This window comes from Oncorhynchus kisutch, linkage group LG3 (genome assembly GCF_002021735.2).
Source record: "Oncorhynchus kisutch isolate 150728-3 linkage group LG3, Okis_V2, whole genome shotgun sequence".
NCBI lineage: Eukaryota > Metazoa > Chordata > Actinopteri > Salmoniformes > Salmonidae > Oncorhynchus > Oncorhynchus kisutch.
In genome coordinates, this window is record NC_034176.2 from 760,120 (window position 1) to 785,053 (window position 24,934).

Sequence of the window (24,934 nt, forward strand, 5' to 3'; positions counted from 1 at the left end):
GTGATGTTTTACAGTAAGCCAGGTGAGGAACACTGTAGGTGATGTTTTACAGTAAGCCAGGTGAGGAACACTGTAGGTGATGTTTTACAGTAAGCCAGGTGAGGAACACTGCAGTGATGTTTTACATAAAGCCAGGTGAGGAACACTGTAGGTGATGTTTTACAGTAAGCCAGGTGAGGAACACTGTAGGTGATGTTTTACAGTAAGCCAGGTGAGGAACACTGCAGTGATGTTTTACAGTAAGCCAGGTGAGGAACACTGTAGGTGATGTTTTACAGTAAGCCAGGTGAGGAACACTGTAGGTGATGTTTTACAGTAAGCCAGGTGAGGAACACTGTAGGTGATGTTTTACAGTAAGCCAGGTGAGGAACACTGTAGGTGATGTTTTACAGTAAGCCAGGTGAGGAACACTGTAGGTGATGTTTTACAGTAAGCCAGGTGAGGAACACTGTAGGTGATGTTTTACAGTAAGCCAGGTGAGGAACACTGTAGGTGATGTTTTACAGTAAGCCAGGTGAGGAACACTGTAGGTGATGTTTTACAGTAAGCCAGGTGAGGAACACTGTAGGTGATGTTTTACAGTAAGCCAGGTGAGGAACACTGTAGGTGATGTTTTACAGTAAGCCAGGTGAGGAACACTGTAGGTGATGTTTTACAGTAAGCCAGGTGAGGAACACTGTAGGTGATGTTTTACATAAAGCCAGGTGAGGAACACTGTAGGTGATGTTTTACAGTAAGCCAGGTGAGGAACACTGTAGGTGATGTTTTACAGTAAGCCAGGTGAGGAACACTGTAGGTGATGTTTTACAGTAAGCCAGGTGAGGAACACTGCAGTGATGTTTTACAGTAAGCCAGGTGAGGAACACTGTAGGTGATGTTTTACAGTAAGCCAGGTGAGGAACACTGCAGTGATGTTTTACAGTAAGCCAGGTGAGGAACACTGCAGTGATGTTTTACAGTAAGCCAGGTGAGGAACACTGCGGTGATGTTTTACAGTAAGCCAGGTGAGGAACACTGTAGGTGATGTTTTACAGTAAGCCAGGTGAGGAACACTGTAGGTGATGTTTTACAGTAAGCCAGGTGAGGAACACTGTAGGTGATGTTTTACAGTAAGCCAGGTGAGGAACACTGTAGGTGATGTTTTACAGTAAGCCAGGTGAGGAACACTGTAGGTGATGTTTTACAGTAAGCCAGGTGAGGAACACTGTAGGTGATGTTTTACAGTAAGCCAGGTGAGGAACACTGTAGGTGATGTTTTACAGTAAGCCAGGTGAGGAACACTGTAGGTGATGTTTTACAGTAAGCCAGGTGAGGAACACTGTAGGTGATGTTTTACAGTAAGCCAGGTGAGGAACACTGTAGGTGATGTTTTACAGTAAGCCAGGTGAGGAACACTGTAGGTGATGTTTTACAGTAAGCCAGGTGAGGAACACTGTAGGTGATGTTTTACAGTAAGCCAGGTGAGGAACACTGTAGGTGATGTTTTACAGTAAGCCAGGTGAGGAACACTGTAGGTGATGTTTTACAGTAAGCCAGGTGAGGAACACTGTAGGTGCTGTTTTACAATAAGCCAGGTGAGGAACACTGTAGGTGATGTTTTACAGTAAGCCAGGTGAGGAACACTGTAGGTGATGTTTTACAGTAAGCCAGGTGAGGAACACTGTAGGTGATGTTTTACAGTAAGCCAGGTGAGGAACACTGTAGGTGATGTTTTACAGTAAGCCAGGTGAGGAACACTGTAGGTGATGTTTTACAGTAAGCCAGGTGAGGAACACTGTAGGTGATGTTTTACAGTAAGCCAGGTGAGGAACACTGTAGGTGATGTTTTACAGTAAGCCAGGTGAGGAACACTGTAGGTGATGTTTTACAGTAAGCCAGGTGAGGAACACTGTAGGTGATGTTTTACAGTAAGCCAGGTGAGGAACACTGTAGGTGATGTTTTACAGTAAGCCAGGTGAGGAACACTGTAGGTGATGTTTTACAGTAAGCCAGGTGAGGAACACTGTAGGTGATGTTTTACAGTAAGCCAGGTGAGGAACACTGCAGTGATGTTTTACAGTAAGCCAGGTGAGGAACACTGTAGGTGATGTTTTACAGTAAGCCAGGTGAGGAACACTGCAGTTGACCTTTAACTGTATTTTTCTTCTTTTTTGTAGCTAATTATTTTTGCTTTGATTCAAAGAAACCTATGTTGTGATTTTATTGTATTTCATCAATACATTTCAGATTTTGTTCCATGATTCCACTGAGTCTGTAGTATTCTCTCTACTAGTCCTTTTACAGTGACGTATTTACGAGTAGTACCGTAATGAAACATCTATCACATATTTTGTACTACAATATTTAATGATTTTACAAACAACTACACAGTGAAACTAACTATCGGTATCTTGTGTGTGGGTGATCTAAATGAATGTTCCTATGGTATTTCATGATAAATGAGTTATTTGAACCAATGATTCTGCGAGGTTTCTTTAAAGATATGAATGCACAATGCAATGTTTTGAACATTGGACAGCCTGCGTTACAAGTGGTGACCGTTTAGAGTTTTGTGTCTAGAGTTTTGAAAAATGACCACAAGGTTCTGAAATTAGTGCCAACGTGATGTAAACAACTGTAGGATGACGAGTAGGACTAACAGTACCAATGGTCATAATAAAACTTGGACTTTTGACGTTATTTTTCTAAGTTTTGCAGAGCCTTTGTCGTGCAGTGTGGACCTCCCCGGATGAACCCAGCCCCTCTCTGGATTCAGTGGGAATGTAAGTGTGTGTATGTATCTGTGTGTGTGTATAGTATGTGTGTGTGTGTGTGTGCGCGCGCGCATATGTGTGTATTACTCACAGGTCTGCTTGGTGTCATGGCAGGTGTTGTCCTCCAGAGAGAAGATGGGGGGAACACAGGCTGCCGTGGTCCCCATCCCCTGGCCCAATCCCTGGCCCAATCCCTGGCCCAGCACCTGGCCCAGACCCTGGCCCAACCCCTGGCCTAGCCCCTGGCTGAGGTAGGAGGCAGAGGAATAGTAGGAATGCATCCGGTACTGAGGAGACACGTTGTGGCTGGATAGACGACTCTCGCCGTTCGGCATCTGTTTCAGACGATAACACACACACACACACACAGACAGGTGGGGAGAAAATTATTGTCTTTCTCAATTTCAAAATTATATTTAAACAGAGCTTTAAACAGATCTCACGTCCTCCCTCAGCTTACAGGAAGTTGAAGGTTAAACAATGCATCATGCATGTTTACGGGGCAGCAGGTAACCTAGTGGTTAGTGTTTGGACTAGTAGCCAAAAGATTGCAAGATCGAATCCCAGAGCTGACAAAGCCTGAACAAGGCAGTTAACCCACTGTTCCTAGGCCGTTGTCAAAAATAAGAATTTGTTCTTAACTGACTTGCCTGGTGCCTTGCCTAGTGCCTTGCCTGGTGACTTGCCTGGTGCCTTGCCTGGTGCCTTGCCTGGTGCCTTGCCTAGTGCCTTGCCTGGTGCCTTGCCTGGTGCCTTGCCTGGTGCCTTGCCTGGTGCCTTGCCTGGTGCCTTGCCTAGTGCCTTGCCTGGTGCCTTGCCTGGTGCCTTGCCTAGTGCCTTGCCTGGTGCCTTGCCTGGTGCCTTGCCTGGTGCCTTGCCTGGTGCCTTGCCTAGTGCCTTGCCTGGTGCCTTGCCTGGTGCCTTGCCTGGTGCCTTGCCTAGTGCCTTGCCTGGTGCCTTGCCTGGTGCCTTGCCTAGTGCCTTGCCTGGTGCCTTGCCTAGTGCCTTGCCTGGTGCCTTGCCTAGTGCCTTGCCTGGTGCCTTGCCTAGTGCCTTGCCTAGTGCCTTGCCTGGTGCCTTGCCTAGTGCCTTGCCTGGTGCCTTGTCTAGTGCCTTGCCTGGTGCCTTGCCTAGTGCCTTGCCTGGTGCCTTGCCTGGTGCCTTGCCTGGTGCCTTGCCTGGTGCCTTGCCTAGTGACTTGCCTAGTGCCTTGCCTGGTGCCTTGCCTGGTGCCTTGCCTAGTGCCTTGCCTGGTGCCTTGCCTAGTGCCTTGCCTGGTGCCTTGCCTGGTGCCTTGCCTGGTGCCTTGCCTAGTGCCTTGCCTAGTGCCTTGCCTGGTGCCTTGCCTGGTGCCTTGCCTGGTGCCTTGCCTGGTGCCTTGCCTAGTGCCTTGCCTGGTGCCTTGCCTGGTGCCTTGCCTGGTGCCTTGCCTGGTGCCTTGCCTAGTGCCTTGCCTGGTGCCTTGCCTAGTGCCTTGCCTGGTGCCTTGCCTAGTGCCTTGCCTAGTGACTTGCCTAGTGCCTTGCCTAGTGCCTTGCCTGGTGCCTTGCCTGGTGACTTGCCTAGTGACTTGCCTGGTGTTACTGTCCTTGAAGGTGTTTTACACTCTGTTATCAGAGACAATATACAGTGCCTTGCGAAAGTATTCGGCCCCCTTGAACTTTGCGACCTTTTGCCACATTTCAGGCTTCAAACATAAAGATATAAAACTGTATTTTTTTGTGAAGAATCAACAACAAGTGGGACACAATCATGAAGTGGAACGACATTTATTGGATATTTCAAACTTTTTTAACAAATCAAAAACTGAAAAATTGGCCGTGCAAAATTATTCAGCCCCCTTAAGTTAATACTTTGTAGCGCCACCTTTTGCTGCGATTACAGCTGTAAGTCGCTTGGGGTATGTCTCTATCAATTTTGCACATCGAGAGACAGAAATGTTGGGCTCTCTGCGCTTTTAACGGACCTCTGAGACTATCACAGTGCAGATGCATTTATACGGAGACTTGATTACACACAGTTGGATTGTATTTATCATCATTAGTCATTTAGGTCAACATTGGATCATTCAGAGATCCTCACTGAACTTCTGGAGAGAGTTTGCTGCACTGAAAGTAAAGGGGCTGAATAATTTTGCACGCCCAATTTTTCAGTTTTTATTTGTTAAAAAAGTTTGAAATATCCAATAAATGTCGTTCCACTTCATGATTGTGTCCCACTTGTTGATTCTTCACAAAAAAATACAGTTTTATGTTAAAAAATACAGCTTTATGTGTGAAGCCTGAAATGTGGCAAAAGGTCGCAAAGTTCAAGGGGGCCGAATACTTTCGCAAGGCACTGTAGTTAAGAGAAGGGTTAAGGTAGGGTAGGGTTACAGAGAGGTCTACCTGGTATTGTTGGTAGTTGTACAGGTTACTGTAGTAGGCTGTAGGGTAGCGTGACGGCTGGTAGAAGTTGTAGTAGGAGGTGTCCACCAGGAGGTCAGCTGTTCCGTCAGTAGACTGCCCCCTACTGAACGCTGTGGGGCTGGATGCCAAGCCAGAACGACTACCTACAAGGGATTGAGGACAGGGATAGAGGTCAGGCAGGGCCAGGTATACTGTCCCTCAGACCAGACCGACTCCCTGCAGGGACAGAGGAACAGGGTTAGGGTTAGAGGTCAGGCAGGGCCAGGTATACTGTCCCTCAGACCAAACCGACTCCCTGCAGGGACAGAGGAACAGGGTTAGGGTTAGAGGTCAGACAGGGCCAGGTATACTGTCCCTCAGACCAGACCGACTCCCTGCAGGGACAGAGGAACAGGGTTAGGGTTAGAGGTCAGACAGGGCCAGGTATACTGTCCCTCAGACCAGACCGACTCCCTGCAGGGACAGAGGAACAGGGTTAGGGTTAGAGGTCAGGCAGGGCCAGGTATACTGTCCCTCAGACCAGACCGACTCCCTGCAGGGACAGAGGAACAGGGTTAGGGTTAGAGGTCAGACAGGGCCAGGTATACTGTCCCTCAGACCAGACCGACTCCCTGCAGGGACAGAGGAACAGGGTTAGGGTTAGAGGTCAGACAGGGCCAGGTATACTGTTCCTCAGACCAGACCGACTCCCTGCAGGGACAGAGGAACAGGGTTAGGGTTAGAGGTCAGGCAGGGCCAGGTATACTGTCCCTCAGACCAGACCGACTCCCTGCAGGGACAGAGGAACAGGGTTAGGGTTAGAGGTCAGACAGGGCCAGGTATACTGTCCCTCAGACCAGACCGACTCCCTGCAGGGACAGAGGAACAGGGTTAGGGTTAGAGGTCAGACAGGGCCAGGTATACTGTCCCTCAGACCAAACCGACTCCCTGCAGGGACAGAGGAACAGGGTTAGGGTTAGAGGTCAGGCAGGGCCAGGTATACTGTCCCTCAGACCAGACCGACTCCCTGCAGGGACAAAGGAACAGGGTTAGGGTTAGAGGTCAGACAGGGCCAGGTATACTGTCCCTCAGACCAGACCGACTCCCTGCAGGGACAGAGTAACAGGGGTTAGAGGTCAGACAGAAAGACATTCACATACCAACCAGTGTACTGCCACCCCTAGTACACTGATACCAACCAGTGTACTGCCACCCCTAGTACACTGATACCAACCAGTGTACTGCCACCCCTAGTACACTGATACCAACCAGTGTACTGCCACCCCTAGTACACTGATACCAACCAGTGTACTGCCACCCCTAGTACACTGATACCAACCAGTGTACTGCCACCCCTAGTACACTGATACCAACCAGTGTACTGCCACCCCTACTACACTGATACCAACCAGTGTACTGCCACCCCTAGTACACTGATACCAACCAGTGTACTGCCACCCCTAGTACACTGATACCAACTCTGCCAGTTCCAAGAGAGTTCACAAGGTTGGAAACTAATTGCAAAAATCACTGAAGTTGGAGACTTATATCTCCCTCACTAACTTTAAGCATCAGCTGTCAGAGCAGCTTACCGGTTGGTGCAGCTGTACACAGCCCATCTGTAAATAGCCCATCCAACCAACTACCTACCCCATCCCCATTTTTGTTTTTTGTTTTTCTGTTCTTTTGCACACCAGTATTTCTACTTGCACATCCTCATCTGCACATCAATCACTCAGTGTTAATTGCTAAATTGTAATTACTTTGCCACTATGGCCTATTTATAGTCTTACCTCCTTACTCCATTTGCACACACTGTATATAGATTTTTCTACTGTGTTATTGACTGTATGTTTGTTTATTCCATGTGTAACTCTGTGTTGTTGTTTTTGTCAAACTGCTTTGCTTTATCTTGGCCAGGTCACAGTTGTAAATGAGGACATGTTCTCAACTGGCCTACCTGGTTAAATAAAGGTGTTCTCAACTAGCCTACCTGGTTAAATAAAGGTGTTCTCAACTAGCCTACCTGGTTAAATAAAGGTGTTCTCAACTAGCCTACCTGGTTAAATAAAGGTGTTCTCAACTAACCTACCTGGTTAAATAAAGGTGTTCTCAACTAGCCTACCTGGTTAAATAAAGGTGTTCTCAACTAGCCTACCTGGTTAAATAAAGGTGTTCTCAACTAGCCTACCTGGTTAAATAAAGGTGTTCTCAACTAGCCTACCTGGTTAAATAAAGGTGTTCTCAACTAGCCTACCTGGTTAAATAAAGGTGTTCTCAACTAGCCTACCTGGTTAAATAAAGGTGTTCTCAACTAACCTACCTGGTTAAATAAAGGTGTTCTCAACTAGCCTACCTGGTTAAATAAAGGTGTTCTCAACTAGCCTACCTGGTTAAATAAAGGTGTTCTCAACTAGCCTACCTGGTTAAATAAAGGTGTTCTCAACTAACCTACCTGGTTAAATAAAGGTTCAATTAAACAAAAATAAAAAGCGTCTTTCTGTTTTCAGTCAAGACATTTTTAGTTTTCAGTCCTACAAAATAGCACCATCTGCTGGTGGCAGAACGTAGGCTGTCCTGAACTGATTCTTCCTGTCACTCTCCATCCTTCTCTTCATTGGTGAAACCATACATACAAAAAAATGTGGCATGCCAGCAAAGCAACAACACAACACTAAACAATCCATTAGTTGCACTATAACGGTGACAAACTGTGCCCAGAAACTGTGAGGGCCAACATAAAGTTGGCCCAACACCTTACCACTGCTACAGTTCATTCAGCCTCATTTACTGCGTTTCAACAAAAAAAACATGGCTGACTTGCTTTTTAAACAAATGTGGTTCCTGCTGACAATTGAGATGTACAAACTATGACATAGGGGGACGACAAGCGGATAAGAGGCCATCCGTAATTACGATTAAGACATTAAGAGAGACAAACGGTGAAAACAGACCAAATTATTAGGGCGAGGAACATGGGCTACTAACAGCTTACGACACAACATACACTTAGTATTACTTTCTCAGCTACAGTATACATATCTCCCTGGCATATTACATCATTATTGCAGTAGCATTTTTGGACTCATGTTGTAATGTGCTTGAACAGGAAAGTGGCGCAACGGTCCATCGTGAGGAAATGTTGTCATCAAAGAGAAAGATTTGAATGACCGTTCAAACGTATTTTCCCAGTCGAAGCTCGTTTTCCCCAGTTGTCTTGAACTCAGCCACTGATTCCTTATCAAACCGCGCATTGTTGAATTTGCGATTTCCAACTTGTTGTGCAATGTTGAAAAGGATTTGATTGTCGACTTGATTCATGGCGACGACTGCTAGCTTGCTAGCTAGGATTTTGAAAGTATGATGTTGACATGATCAGTCCAATCAAAGCTACGTGTGATTTGATGTCATTCTATCTGTGGCCAATGACCTTGAGCCTTCTTGGATGGGCATTTCAAATATAACTCTATGGCAGAACCCAAGGGTCAAAATATTCGAGCTCTAACCTTAGAATTGGGGATGACGTGCTGTCCCATGAGTGACAGAAAACTGAGCCAATCAGGCGCAACACTGTATTTTCTGCTGGCTGCCCCACCACCACAGAAAGCACTGAGCTGGGCTGAAACACCTGCATTTTGGAGCTGCTTTACACAAGAAAACATTGTTTGCAAACTGATATGTGACACATATTAATGCCAAAATAACAAGCACAACAGGCAAGCCCCCCCTGAAAACAAAGTGATTTATTATGTGTATTATATTTGTGTACCTAAAAGTGTGGGGCTCTGCCCTGAATGACGGGTCGCCACTGCATACAACTCACACAAAAACAACGTTATCAATGGATGAAACAACAACTAACTACCTCAAGGAGCTGCATTAAGGCATATTTACCATATCAACAACTGTCCTCATCATGTGTTGGGATATCTGGAGTCAACAAAGACACATTTGTCTCAAGCTTCTGCCAGATTCAGCTCTGTGGTATATCTCACTATCAGTAGATTAGGAGACAGAAGTGTTGTGTGTGTCCCAGGTCTGACCGTTGTCCTCATGGCTGAATCACTGAGTGCTCAACTCCTCTCCTCTCTGTCACCGGTCCAGGGGCCACAAACACACACAGTGGCAGCAGCCTTGACCGGGTTGGTATTCCAGTCCAGAGCTGATATCAGGCTTGAAGGAACAAGCTGTTTCTGCCTCCTTACTTCCTCTACCACAGAGTGATCAAAAGATGGACTTGAGGCTGGCACCAGGACTGTACTATAGTACCAAGACATCAGGACTACACTATAGTACCAGGACATCAGGACTATACTGATAGTACCAGGACATCAGGACTATACTGATAGTACCAGGAATATACTATAGTACCAGGACATCAGGACTACACTATAGTACCAGGACATCAGTACTATACTGATAGTACCAGGACATCAGTACTAGACTGATAGTACCAGGACATCAGGACTACACTATAGTACCAGGACATCAGTGTCCTGGTACTATAGTGTAGTCCTGATGTCCTGGTACTATAGTGTAGTACTGATGTCCTGGTACTATAGTATAGTCCTGGTACTATCAGTATAGTCCTGATGTCCTGGTACTTTCAGTATAGTACTGATGTCCTGGTACTATAGTATAGTCCTGGTACTATCAGTATAGTCCTGATGTCCTGGTACTATCAGTATAGTCCTGAAGTCCTGGTACTATCAGTATAGTCCTGATGTCCTGGTACTATAGTGTAGTCCTAGTCCTGATGTCTTGGTACTATAGTGTAGTCCTAGTCCTGATGTCTTGGTACTATAGTGTAGTCCTAGTCCTGATGTCCTGGTACTATAGTGTAGTACTGATGTCCTGGGACTATCAGTATAGTCCTGATGTCCTGGTACTATAGTGTAGTACTGATGTCCTGGTACTATAGTGTAGTACTGATGTCCTGGTACTATCAGTATAGTCCTGATGTCCTGGTACTATAGTGTAGTCCTGATGTCCTGGTACTATAGTGTAGTACTGATGTCCTGGTACTATAGTATAGTCCTGGTACTATCAGTATAGTCCTGATGTCCTGGTACTTTCAGTATAGTACTGATGTCCTGGTACTATAGTATAGTCCTGGTACTATCAGTATAGTCCTGATGTCCTGGTACTATCAGTATAGTCCTGAAGTCCTGGTACTATCAGTATAGTCCTGATGTCCTGGTACTATAGTGTAGTCCTAGTCCTGATGTCTTGGTACTATAGTGTAGTCCTAGTCCTGATGTCCTGGTACTATAGTGTAGTCCTAGTCCTGATGTCCTGGTACTATAGTGTAGTACTGATGTCCTGGGACTATCAGTATAGTCCTGATGTCCTGGTACTATAGTGTAGTACTGATGTCCTGGTACTATCAGTATAGTCCTGATGTCCTGGTACTATAGTGTAGTCCTGATGTCCTGGTACTATAGTGTAGTACTGATGTCCTGGTACTATAGTATAGTCCTGGTACTATCAGTATAGTCCTGATGTCCTGGTACTTTCAGTATAGTACTGATGTCCTGGTACTATAGTATAGTCCTGGTACTATCAGTATAGTCCTGATGTCCTGGTACTATCAGTATAGTCCTGAAGTCCTGGTACTATCAGTATAGTCCTGATGTCCTGGTACTATAGTGTAGTCCTAGTCCTGATGTCTTGGTACTATAGTGTAGTCCTAGTCCTGATGTCCTGGTACTATAGTGTAGTCCTAGTCCTGATGTCCTGGTACTATAGTGTAGTACTGATGTCCTGGGACTATCAGTATAGTCCTGATGTCCTGGTACTATAGTGTAGTACTGATGTCCTGGTACTATAGTGTAGTACTGATGTCCTGGTACTATCAGTATAGTCCTGATGTCCTGGTACTATAGTGTAGTCCTGATGTCCTGGTACTATAGTGTAGTACTGATGTCCTGGTACTATCAGTATAGTCCTTATGTCCTGGTACTATCAGTATAGTCCTAGTCCTGATGTCCTGGTACTATAGTGTAGTCCTAGTCCTGATGTCCTGGTACTATAGTGTAGTCCTAGTCCTGATGTCCTGGTACTATCAGTATAGTCCTAGTCCTGATGTCCTGGTACTATAGTGTAGTCCTAGTCCTGATGTCCTGGTACTATAGTGTAGTACTGATGTCCTGGTACTATCAGTATAGTCCTGATGTCCTGGTACTATAGTGTAGTACTGATGTCCTGGTACTATAGTGTAGTACTGATGTCCTGGTACCATCAGTATAGTCCTGATGTCCTGGTACTATAGTGTAGTCCTGATGTCCTGGTACTATAGTGTAGTCCTGATGTCCTGGTACTATCAGTATAGTCCTGATGTCCTGGTACTATAGTGTAGTACTGATACCAGGACATCAGGACTATACTGATAGTACCAGGACATCAGGACTACACTATAGTACCAGGACATCAGGACTATACTGATAGTACCAGGACATCAGTACTACACTATAGTACCAGGACATCAGGACTAGGACTACACTATAGTACCAGGACATCAGGACTAGGACTATACTGATAGTACCAGGACATCAGGACTAGGACTACACTATAGTACCAGGACATCAGGACTAGGACTACACTATAGTACCAGGACATCAGGACTAGGACTATACTGATAGTACCAGGACATAAGGACTATACTGATAGTACCAGGACATCAGTACTACACTATAGTACCAGGACATCAGGACTATACTGATAGTCCCAGGACATCAGTACTACACTATAGTACCAGGACATCAGGACTAGGACTACACTATAGTACCAGGACATCAGGACTAGGACTACACTATAGTACCAAGACATCAGGACTAGGACTACACTATAGTACCAGGACATCAGGACTATACTGATAGTACCAGGACTTCAGGACTATACTGATAGTACCAGGACATCAGGACTATACTGATAGTACCAGGACTATACTATAGTACCAGGACATCAGTACTATACTGATAGTACCAGGACATCAGGACTATACTGATAGTACCAGGACTATACTATAGTACCAGGACATCAGTACTACACTATAGTACCAGGACATCAGGACTACACTATAGTACCAGGACATCAGTACTATACTGATAGTACCAGGACATCAGTACTACACTGATAGTACCAGGACATCAGGACTACACTATAGTACCAGGACATCAGTACTACACTATAGTGCCAGGACATCAGGACTACACTATAGTACCAGGACATCAGGACTATACTGATAGTACCAGGACATCAGTACTACACTATAGTACCAGGACATCAGTACTACACTATAGTACCAGGACATCAGGACTATACTGATAGTACCAGGACATCAGGACTACACTATAGTACCAGGACATCAGGACTATACTGATAGTACCAGGACATCAGTACTACACTATAGTACCAGGACATCAGTACTACACTATAGTACCAGGACATCAGGACTATACTGATAGTCCCAGGACATCAGTACTACACTATAGTACCAGGACATCAGTACTACACTATAGTACCAGGACATCAGGACTATACTGATAGTACCAGGACATCAGGACTACACTATAGTACCAGGATATCAGGACTATACTGATAGTACCAGGACATCAGTACTACACTATAGTACCAGGACATCAGTACTACACTATAGTACCAGGACATCAGGACTATACTGATAGTCCCAGGACATCAGTACTACACTATAGTACCAGGACATCAGGACTAGGACTACACTATAGTACCAGGACATCAGGACTAGGAACCAAACATAGGGACCAGATTATATTAGTTGTGGTAGTCACTGTGTTATAAACATAGGCACCAGATTATATTAGTTGTGGTAGTCACTGTGTTATAAACATAGGTACTAGATTATATTAGTTGTGGTAGTCACTGTGTTATAAACATAGGGACCAGATTATATTAGTTGTGGTAGTCATGGCATTATAATGTGTTATAAACATAGGGACCAAATTATATTAGTTGTGGTAGTCACTGTGTTATAAACATAGGTACTAGATTATATTAGTTGTGGTAGTCACTGTGTTATAAACATAGGGACCAGATTATATTAGTTGTGGTAGTCACTGTGTTATAAACATAGATACTAGATTATATTAGTTGTGGTAGTCACTGTGTTATAAACATAGGTACTAGATTATATTAGTTGTGGTAGTCACTGTGTTATAAACATAGGGACCAGATTATATTAGTTGTGGTAGTCATGGCATTATACTGTGTTATAAAGATAGGTACTAGATTATATTAGTTGTGGTAGTCACTGTGTTATAAACATAGGTACTAGATTATATTAGTTGTGGTAGTCACTGTGTTATAAACATAGATACTAGATTATATTAGTTGTGGTAGTCACTGTGTTATAAACATAGGGACCAGATTATATTAGTTGTGGTAGTCATGGCATTATACTGTGTTATAAACATAGGGACCGTAGGGATATGAAAATCCTGTAAAAGTCATAGCGTGTGCATCACCTGCATGTGTGATTGGGCCTGTGGGCCGCCCCCCTGTTGTAGGTCCACAATGATTTTGTTAGTCACTCTCACTCAGATATTATATTCCAAACTGCAGTAGAATTGGAGCAAACATGCTTTGAAACTGCAACATTTGTCTCTATGCACCATGTCAAAAAAAATTGTGTCAGCCGTCGGGGGGGGGGGGGGGGGGGGTCCCCAAAAGGTTAGGGTCGGGACTGACTGCGTGTGTGGGTTATGAATGTGGGTACCCGCCAGCCACTGCTGCCCCTCATAATGTGTTCAGATTCTTTGTGGCCCCCACCCCTATCAAAATTGCCCATCCCTGGCAATTAATGATAGACAACAGACTAACTAGATAGCCAATTCAAAACATAACATGTAGCCAGGCTAACTATCTCGCTAGTTAACTAATTAGCTAATAGGATCTATTAATGTCATTGTCATGTCTGATGTCCTAAAATAAATATTGTGAATAACCGCCAATGAACGGTTGTGTTAATAAACCAGAGCAAAACTGTTGGAAAACACCTCTAAAGTAATGAAATAGCTGCAAAACACTCCTGTTGGAAAACACCTCTAAAGTAATGAAATAGCTGCAAAACACTCCTGTTGGAAAACACCTCTAAAGTAATGAAATAGCTGCAAAACACTCCTGTTGGAAAACACCTCTAAAGTAATGAAATAGCTGCAAAACACTCCTGTTGGAAAACACCTCTAAAGTAATGAAATAGCTGCAAAACACTCCTGTTGGAAAACACCTCTAAAGTAATGAAATAGCTGCAAAACACTCCTGTTGGAAAACACCTCTAAAGTAATGAAATAGCTGCAAAACACTCCTGTTGGAAAACACCTCTAAAGTAATGAAATAGCTGCAAAACACTCCTGTTGGAAAACACCTCTAAAGTAATGAAATAGCTGCAAAACACTCCTGTTGGAAAACACCTCTAAAGTAATGAAATAGCTGCAAAACACTCCTGTTGGAAAACACCTCTAAAGTAATGAAATAGCTGCAAAACACTCCTGTTGGAAAACACCTCTAAAGTAATGAAATAGCTGCAAAACACTCCTGTTGGAAAACACCTCTAAAGTAATGAAATAGCTGCAAAACACTCCTGTTGGAAAACACCTCTAAAGTAATGAAATAGCTGCAAAACACTCCTGTTGGAAAACACCTCTAAAGTAATGAAATAGCTGCAAAACACTCCTGTTGGAAAACACCTCTAAAGATAAACAAATAAACAGATAAACACGTTAGTTACCTTGCTTTGAGGTAGCCAACCTTAGCCTTTGATCCCTGATTCATTAAAGTAGGAAAGTCTTTTATAAAGACATAATAGGTATTTGGTTGTAATTGGAATGTTGTAATATTTCTTAGGCCAACTATCCTCCAGGCGAACCTTAAAGGGAAAGGGTTCTATTTTGAGACAAACTTGACTCTGCAAAGAAGCCAATAGGCAGAGGGGAGCCTGCATTTATATCTGATAATAATAATCATAATAATAATAATCATAATAATCATAATGATAGCAATAATTGTATTGTGTAAAGTGGTTCCTTGCATCATTCATTGATGTCACCATTTTGGCCCCTGGTGTTACAGACCATTACAAGTGACTTGAGCTTTCAGACAAGGAAACAAATCAGTCCTACTTGTTCAAAAGGACTAGTGGCTAAAAAAGTTCATGTCAAGCCCTGTGTTTGATTTTAATATGTTCAACTGATCTAAACCCAATAGTTATAAAGATAGGTACTAGATTATATTAGTTGTGGTAGTCACTGTGTTATAAACATAGGGACCAGATTATATTAGTTGTGGTAGTCACTGTGTTATAAACATAGGTACTAGATTATATTAGTTGTGGTAGTCATGGCATTATACTGTGTTATTAAACATAGGGACCAGATTATATTAGTTGTGGTAGTCATGGCATTATAATGTGTTATAAACATAGGCACCAGATTATATTAGTTGTGGTAGTCACTGTGTTATAAACATAGGCACCAGATTATATTAGTTGAGGTAGTCATGGCATTATACTGTGTTATAAACATAGGGACCAGATTATATTAGTTGTGGTAGTCACTGTGTTATAAACATAGGTACCAGATTATATTAGTTGTGGTAGTCACTGTGTTATAAACATAGGGACCAGATTATATTAGTTGTGGTAGTCATGGCATTATACTGTGTTATAAACATAGGTACCAGATTATATTAGTTGTGGTAGTCACTGTGTTATAAACATAGGCACTAGATTATATTAGATGTGGTAGTCATGGCATTATACTGTGTTATAAACATAGGCACCAGATTATATTAGTTGTGGTAGTCATGGCATTATACTGTGTTATAAACATAGGGACCAGATTATATTAGTTGTGGTAGTCATGGCATTATACTGTGTTATAAACATAGGCACCAGATTATATTAGTTGTGGTAGTCACTGTGTTATAAACATAGGTACCAGATTATATTAGTTGTGGTAGTCACTGTGTTATAAACATAGGGACCAGATTATATTAGATGTGGTAGTCACTGTGTTATAAACATAGGGACCAGATTATATTAGTTGTGGTAGTCATGGCATTATACTGTGTTATAAACATAGGTACTAGATTATATTAGTTGTGGTAGTCACTGTGTTATAAACATAGGCACCAGATTATATTAGTTGTGGTAGTCAGTGTGTTATAAACATAGGGACCAGATTATATTAGTTGTGGTAGTCACTGTGTTATAAACATAGGGACCAGATTATATTAGTTGTGGTAGTCATGGCATTATACTGTGTTATAAACATAGGGACCAGATTATATTAGTTGTGGTAGTCACTGTGTTATAAACATAGGCACCAGATTATATTAGTTGTGGTAGTCACTGTGTTATAAACATAGGGACCAGATTATATTAGTTGTGGTAGTCATGGCATTATACTGTGTTATAAACATAGGGACCAGATTATATTAGTTGTGGTAGTCACTGTGTTATAAACATAGGGACCAGATTATATTAGTTGTGGTAGTCACTGTGTTATAAACATAGGGACCAGATTATATTAGTTGTGGTAGTCATGGCATTATACTGTGTTATAAACATAGGTACCAGATTATATTAGTTGTGGTAGTCACTGTGTTATAAACATAGGGACCAGATTATATTAGTTGTGGTAGTCACTGTGTTATAAACATAGGCACCAGATTATATTAGTTGTGGTAGTCATGGCATTATACTGTGTTATAAACATAGGGACCAGATTATATTAGTTGTGGTAGTCACTGTGTTATAAACATAAGGACCAGATTATATTAGTTGTGGTAGTCATGGCATTATACTGTGTTATAAACATAGGTACCAGATTATATTAGTTGTGGTAGTCACTGTGTTATAAACATAGGGACCAGATTATATTAGTTGTGGTAGTCACTGTGTTATAAACATAGGCACCAGATTATATTAGTTGTGGTAGTCATGGCATTATACTGTGTTATAAACATAGGGACCAGATTATATTAGTTGTGGTAGTCATGGCATTATACTGTGTTATAAACATAGGTACCAGATTATATTAGATGTGGTAGTCACTGTGTTATAAACATAGGGACCAGATTATATTAGTTGTGGTAGTCATGGCATTATACTGTGATATAAACATAGGCACCAGATTATATTAGTTGTGGTAGTCATGGCATTATAATGTGTTATAAACATAGGGACCAGATTATATTAGTTGTGGTAGTCACTGTGTTATAAACATAGGGACCAGATTATATTAGTTGTGGTAGTCACTGTGTTATAAACATAGGTACTAGATTATATTAGTTGTGGTAGTCATGGCATTATACTGTGTTATAAACATAGGGACCAGATTATATTAGTTGTGGTAGTCATGGCATTATACTGTGTTATAAACATAGGGACCAGATTATATTAGTTGTGGTAGTCACTGTGTTATAAACATAGGGACCAGATTATATTAGTTGTGGTAGTCACTGTGTTATAAACATAGGTACTAGATTATATTAGTTGTGGTAGTCATGGCATTATACTGTGTTATAAACATAGGGACCAGATTATATTAGTTGTGGTAGTCACTGTGTTATAAACATAGGTACTAGATTATATTAGATGTGGTAGTCACTGTGTTATAAACATAGGGACCAGATTATATTAGTTGTGGTAGTCATGGCATTATACTGTGTTATAAACATAGGGACCAGATTATATTAGTTGTGTTAGTCACTGTGTTATAAACATAGGGACCAGATTATATTAGTTGTGGTAGTCACTGTGTTATAAACATAGGCACCAGATTATATTAGTTGTGGTAGTCATGGCATTATACTGTGTTATAAACATAGGGACCAGATTATATTAGTTGTGGTAGTCATGGCATTATACTGTGTTATAAACATAGGGACCAGATTATATTAGTTGTGGTAGTCACTGTGTTATAAACATAGGGATCAGATTATATTAGTTGTGGTAGTCACTGTGTTATAAACATAGGCACCAGATTATATTAGTTGTGGTAGTCATGGCATTATACTGTGTTATAAACATAGGTACTAGATTATATTAGTTGTGGTAGTCACTGTGTTATAAACATAGGGACCAGATTATATTAGTTGTGGTAGTCACTGTGTTATAAACATAGGGACCAGATTATATTAGTTGTGGTAGTCATGGCATTATACTGTGTTATAAACATAGGTACTAGATTATATTAGTTGTGGTAGTCATGGCATTATACTGTGTTATAAACATAGGTACTAGATTATATTAGTTGTGGTAGTCACTGTGTTATAAACATAGGCACTAGATTATATTAGTTGTGGTAGTCACTGTGTTATAAACATAGATACTAGATTATATTAGTTGTGGTAGTCACTGTGTTATAAACATAGGGACCAGATTATTTTAGTTGTGGTAGTCACTGTGTTATAAACATAGGCACCAGATTATATTAGTTGTGGTAGTCATGGCATTATACTGTGTTATAAACATAGGGACCAGATTATATTAGTTGTGGTAGTCACTGTGTTATAAACATAGGTACTAGATTATATTAGATGTGGTAGTCATGGCATTATACTGTGTTATAAACATAGGCACCAGATTATATTAGTTGAGGTAGTCATGGCATTATACTGTGTTATAAACATAGATACTAGATTATATTAGTTGTGGTAGTCACTGTGTTATAAACATAGGGACCAGATTATATTAGTTGTGGTAGTCACTGTGTTATGAACATAGGGACCAGATTATATTAGTTGTGGTAGTCATGGCATTATACTGTGTTATAAACATAGGTACTAGATTATATTAGTTGTGGTAGTCATGGCATTATACTGTGTTATAAACATAGGGACCAGATTATATTAGTTGTGGTAGTCACTGTGTTATAAACATAGGCACCAGATTATATTAGTTGTGGTAGTCATGGCATTATACTGTGTTATAAACATAGGGACCAGATTATATTAGTTGTGGTAGTCATGGCATTATACTGTGTTATAAACATAGGTACTAGATTATATTAGTTGTGGTAGTCACTGTGTTATAAACATAGGGACCAGATTATATTAGTTGTGGTAGTCACTGTGTTATAAACATAGGGACCAGATTATATTAGTTGTGGTAGTCATGGCATTATACTGTGTTATAAACATAGGGACCAGATTTACATCAGTAACACTAATATGTTTGGACGTGGGTGGATGCACATGGATTGAATGTGTGTCATATATACCTGCATTAGAAGGTGAGGTACCAGCTGAGGTGTTTCCACAGGTAGGTGATCGTCCTCCAGACACCGAGGACAGACAGTCTCCAGTGGGCTCATTCTTCACAACAACCTCCTGACTGGACAGCGTGGCTGGGCTACAGAGCCCCATCTCCTCCTCTTGAGCCTGCTGCCTTCGCAGAGCCACCTGCACACACAGAGAGAGAAAGAGGCACACACACAGAGAGAAAGAGGCACACACACACACAGAAAGAGGGACACACACAGAGAGAAAGAGGGACACACACACAGAGAGAAAGAGGCACACACACACAGAGAGAAAGAGGCACACACACACAGAGAGAAAGACACATACATGCACACCCACACACAGACACAGTTAGTTACTGTATTGAGGAAGGATAGAGACATGACAGACATACAAGCAGGAAGGTAGACACAGACAGACAGCTGGGTAGACAGACAGACAGACAGACAGACAGACAGACAGACAGACAGACAGACAGACAGACAGACAGACAGACAGACAGACAGACAGTTCCGCATACTCCTGGACCTCATTGGCCAGTTCCCACACCCAGATTAAGCCTACTCCAGGACCTCATTGGCCAGTTCCCACACCCAGATTAATCCTACTCCTGGACCTCATTGGCCAGTTCCCACACCCAGATTAAGCCTGCTCCTGGACCTCATTGGCCAGTTCCCACACCCAGATTAAGTCTGCTCCTGGACCTCATTGGCCAGTTCCCACACCCAGCCTGCTCCTGGACCTCATTGGCCAGTTTCCACACCCAGATTAAGCCTACTCGTGGACCTCATTGGCCAGTTCCCACACCCAGCTTGCTCCTGGACCTCATTGGCCAGTTCCCACACCCAGCCTGCTCCTGGACCTCATTGGCCAGTTCCCACACCCAGCCTGCTCCTGGACCTCATTGGCCAGTTTCCACACCCAGCCTGCTCCTGGACCTCATTGGCCAGTTTCCACACCCAGCCTGCTCCTGGACCTCATTGGCCAGTTTCCACACCCAGATTAAGCCTGCTCCTGGACCTCATTGGCCAGTTCCCACACCCAGCCTGCTCCTGGACCTCATTGGCCAGTTTCCACACCCAGCCTGCTCCTGGACCTCATTGGCCAGTTTCCACACCCAGATTAAGCCTGCTCCTGGACCTCATTGGCCAGTTCCCACACCCAGCCTGCTCCTGGACCTCATTGGCCAGTTCCCACACCCAGCCTGCTCCTGGACCTCATTGGCCAGTTTCCACACCCAGATTAAGCCTGCTCCTGGACCTCATTGGCCAGTTTCCACACCCAGATTAAGCCTGCTCCTGGACCTCATTGGCCAGTTCCCACACCCAGCCTGCTCCTGGACCTCATTGGCCAGTTTCCACACCCAGATTAAGCCTACTCGTGGACCTCATTGGCCAGTTCCCACACCCAGCTTGCTCCTGGACCTCATTGGCCAGGTCCCACACCCAGATTAAGCCTGCTCCTGGACCTCATTGGCCAGTTTCCACACCCAGATTAAGCCTGCTCCTGGACCTCATTGGCCAGTTTCCACACCCAGATGAAGCCTGCTCCTGGACCTCATTGGCCAGTTCCCACACCCAGCCTGCTCCTGGACCTCATTGGCCAGTTCCCACACCCAGCCTGCTCCTGGACCTCATTGGCCAGTTTCCACACCCAGATTAAGCCTGCTCCTGGACCTCATTGGCCAGTTCCCACACCCAGCCTGCTCCTGGACCTCATTGGCCAGTTTCCACACCCAGCCTGCTCCTGGACCTCATTGGCCAGTTTCCACACCCAGATTAAGCCTGCTCCTGGACCTCATTGGCCAGTTCCCACACCCAGCCTGCTCCTGGACCTCATTGGCCAGTTCCCACACCCAGCCTGCTCCTGGACCTCATTGGCCAGTTTCCACACCCAGATTAAGCCTGCTCCTGGACCTCATTGGCCAGTTTCCACACCCAGATTAAGCCTGCTCCTGCACCTCATTGGCCAGTTCCCACACCCAGCCTGCTCCTGGACCTCATTGGCCAGTTTCCACACCCAGATTAAGCCTACTCGTGGACCTCATTGGCCAGTTCCCACACCCAGCTTGCTCCTGGACCTCATTGGCCAGGTCCCACACCCAGATTAAGCCTGCTCCTGGACCTCATTGGCCAGTTTCCACACCCAGATTAAGCCTGCTCCTGGACCTCATTGGCCAGTTTCCACACCCAGATGAAGCCTGCTCCTGGACCTCATTGGCCAGTTCCCACACCCAGCCTGCTCCTGGACCTCATTGGCCAGTTCCCACACCCAGCCTGCTCCTGGACCTCATTGGCCAGTTTCCACACCCAGATTAAGCCTGCTCCTGGACCTCATTGGCCAGTTCCCACACCCAGCCTGCTCCTGGACCTCATTGGCCAGTTTCCACACCCAGCCTGCTCCTGGACCTCATTGGCCAGTTTCCACACCCAGATTAAGCCTGCTCCTGGACCTCATTGGCCAGTTCCCACACCCAGCCTGCTCCTGGACCTGATGTAAAATGCATGTGGAGAATATCTTTGGGTTTACTTTGACCACAGCCTGTTTTTAATTCATATTAGCTCCTATCTTTGTCCACCAAACCTACCTACACATGGAAATGTAGTAATTCCTGCATGTCAGTGAACTTGGAAACAATCATATATCCTGAAGAAGGCTTACTGCCAGACAGGGAGTGACTTCAGCCTCTTCCACTACGAGCAGATTACTCTACATGTAGCCTATCTGACTAAAGTATTGACCTTGAGTGAATTAGACAAATTCCGCAAAGCCACCAGTCTCTCTGATCATCAGAGTTCGTCATAAACTTCCTTCACTTTGGACTCCGTTTTAGTAAGACACAAGTAGCCCAAATTAAAGTGCCTTGTAGTAAAATTATAGTTTACAAATTACAATGCAGCATATATTTAAAGCAAAATTTATAGTGTACATTTTGTCACTATTCTAACATCGTATTTCAATAACCTGGGTTCCATCCATGCTTCAGGTTATGTATTGGTCTTCACATTTAGCTGTCTGTCTGAGGGAAACTCCAGCATCATGGTGTATTCACATTGTAGCAGATTGTAGCCACCTAGCTATTCAATGTATCCATGTATCTAAACAAATGCCTTTGTTGTGATCAACTGTGTAAATACGGAACATAAACAAACAACTGTAGGATAAAAGGAAAATAAATCTGACAGACTGCAGCAAACTGTAGCTAATAAATTATTGCTAACGTTAACTAGCTAAAGTTAGCTAGTTCCACACAGCACAATGCACAATCCACATATGCATATAATTGCAAAACAGCATTATTTACATTTACTGTGGAAAAAAAACAATGCATAGTTTAATCGAAAGATCCTAATACAATGCACTGCTAAATGTGTTTGCAACAATGCACTATTGCAAACTACAGTAGTTCCCTACCTGGGCCGCCATAACTCTCTGCCGCTCCGCGATCAGTTTGCATTTCTGGCACTGGCAGTCTCTCCAGTTGCAGAAGCGCTTGTGTCCCTTCAGCGGCGACACGTAGCCGTGGTTCCTGCACCGGGAACACTTGGGCATCCGCGGGGGTTTCTTCCCGGGAGACGCGGTCGGGGGACCGGCACACTCCAGCAGCTTGGTCTGCTCGTCGTCGCTCATTGTCGGGGTGGTAAGTGGTAGCTAGTGGTGATGGTGACTGTGGCTTCTGGCCGGTTGCAGGAAAATCTTCAGCAAAAAAAAAAACTGATGCTCGGCGACCAACGGCTCTTCTCTCGCGTCACAAGTGACAACTAGTACGGTGAGTTTATCTTATTGAAGATTTTAATGTCGCGAGAAGTTGATGCAATATTGAGAACCTACAAGGTTACTGTCCCACGTGTACTCTCACCCTCCAACGTCACGGTGGACAGTTTGGCCCAAACTCAGCATTCCAGGCCGTAGGGAGGTGATGGCATGCCCGACCCAGCCCAGTCCTGGCGGGCACTCCTCTCCTCTACCCACTCGCTGACCGGATGAACCCTGTTTATCAAATTTGACCTTGCAAAACCCTCTGAACGCTACCCAGTGGGCATTACGACAGTGATCAAGACGTATTTTTCTGGTTGAAATGTGATCGGGACATCTAACCAGATCACAACTAGATGAAGACGTATTTTTCTGGTTGAAATGTGATCGGGACATCTAACCAGATCACAACTAGATGAAGACGTATTTTTCTGGTTGAAATGTGATCGGGACATCTAACCAGATCACAACTAGATGAAGACGTATTTTTCTGGTTGAAATGTGATCGGGACATCTAACCAGATCACAACTAGATGAAGACGTATTTTTCTGGTTGAAATGTGATCGGGACATCTAACCAGATCACAACTAGATGAAGACGTATTTTTCTGGTTGAAATGTGATCGGGACATCTAACCAGATCACAACTAGATGAAGACGTATTTTTCTGGTTGAAATGTGATCGGGACATCTAACCAGATCACAACTAGATGACGACGTATTTTTCTGGTTGAAATGTGATCGGGACATCTAACCAGATCACAACTAGATGAAGACATATTTTTCATGATGTCTTTTTTGGCGTCTTATTCTGATTAATATCTGTGTTTTGGTTGCAATCTGATTATATAAGTTATCTAAATGCTACTCAATTAATAGACACCAATCTACAGTATATAAACATGTGCATAGTGTTTGTGGGCCATGCACACATTGCATATAATACACTATTCCAATTGGAGTAATGTTATTTTTCAGCAGGGTGATTCAGTTTAACACATTTGGTAAACAAACAGTTGGCAGAGCGCACCAAAGCAGGTTAGGGTCTGGTGGCATATTGTACCCAGTCATCGCACTGGGCTCGGGCATATTCCGTTTGAGACTGTGGACTAATGCATTTCTTGTTGGACTGCATTTTTTGGATGCATTTGTACTATCAATGACTGTGAAGAGAACAGTGGATTCAATCTAGAAGCGGCCTTTTTTGGTTAATTGTGTCGATGTGTCACGTCAGAAGTAACATGTATTCATCTGGCTAAATTAATTCACATCAGAAGTAACCTGTATTGATCTGGCTAAATTAATTCACATCAGAAGTAACCTGTATTGATCTGGCTAAATTAATTCACGTCAGAAATAACATGTATTGATCTGGCTAAATTAATTCACGTCAGAAGTAACCTGTATTGATCTGGCTAAATTAATTCACATCAGAAGTAACCTGTATTGATCTGGCTAAAATAATTCACGTCAGAAGTAACCTGTATTGATCTGGCTAAAATAATTCACATCAGAAGTAACCTGTATTGATCTGGCTAATTTCGTCCATGTCAGAAGTAACCTGTATTGATCTGGCTAAATTAATTCACGTCAGAAGTAACCTGTATTGATCTGGCTAAATTTGTCCACGCCAGAAGTAACATGTATTGATCTGGCTAAATTCGTCCACGTCAGAAGTAACCTGTATTGATCTGGCTAAATTAATTCACATCAGAAGTAACCTGTATTGATCTGGCTAAATTCATTCACATCAGAAGT

At 43.3% G+C, this 24,934-nt stretch overlaps 1 protein-coding gene across 1 annotated transcript in view; it reads right to left on the bottom strand.

Annotated features, from left to right (window-relative positions):
* Positions 1-23,897, bottom strand: part of LOC109886374 (doublesex- and mab-3-related transcription factor 1) — a 78,684-nt gene extending 54,787 nt beyond the window's left edge. The window contains exons 1-4 of the mRNA XM_031816410.1: positions 22,835-23,897; positions 19,399-19,579; positions 5,141-5,304; positions 2,845-3,088 (exon numbers count right to left, since the gene is read on the bottom strand). Of these exons, the coding sequence (XP_031672270.1) occupies positions 2,845-3,088; positions 5,141-5,304; positions 19,399-19,579; positions 22,835-23,050 (805 nt within the window). The 5' untranslated portion in view covers positions 23,051-23,897. The remainder of the gene's footprint in view (positions 1-2,844; positions 3,089-5,140; positions 5,305-19,398; positions 19,580-22,834) is intronic.
* Between the last annotated feature and the right edge of the window lie 1,037 nt (positions 23,898-24,934).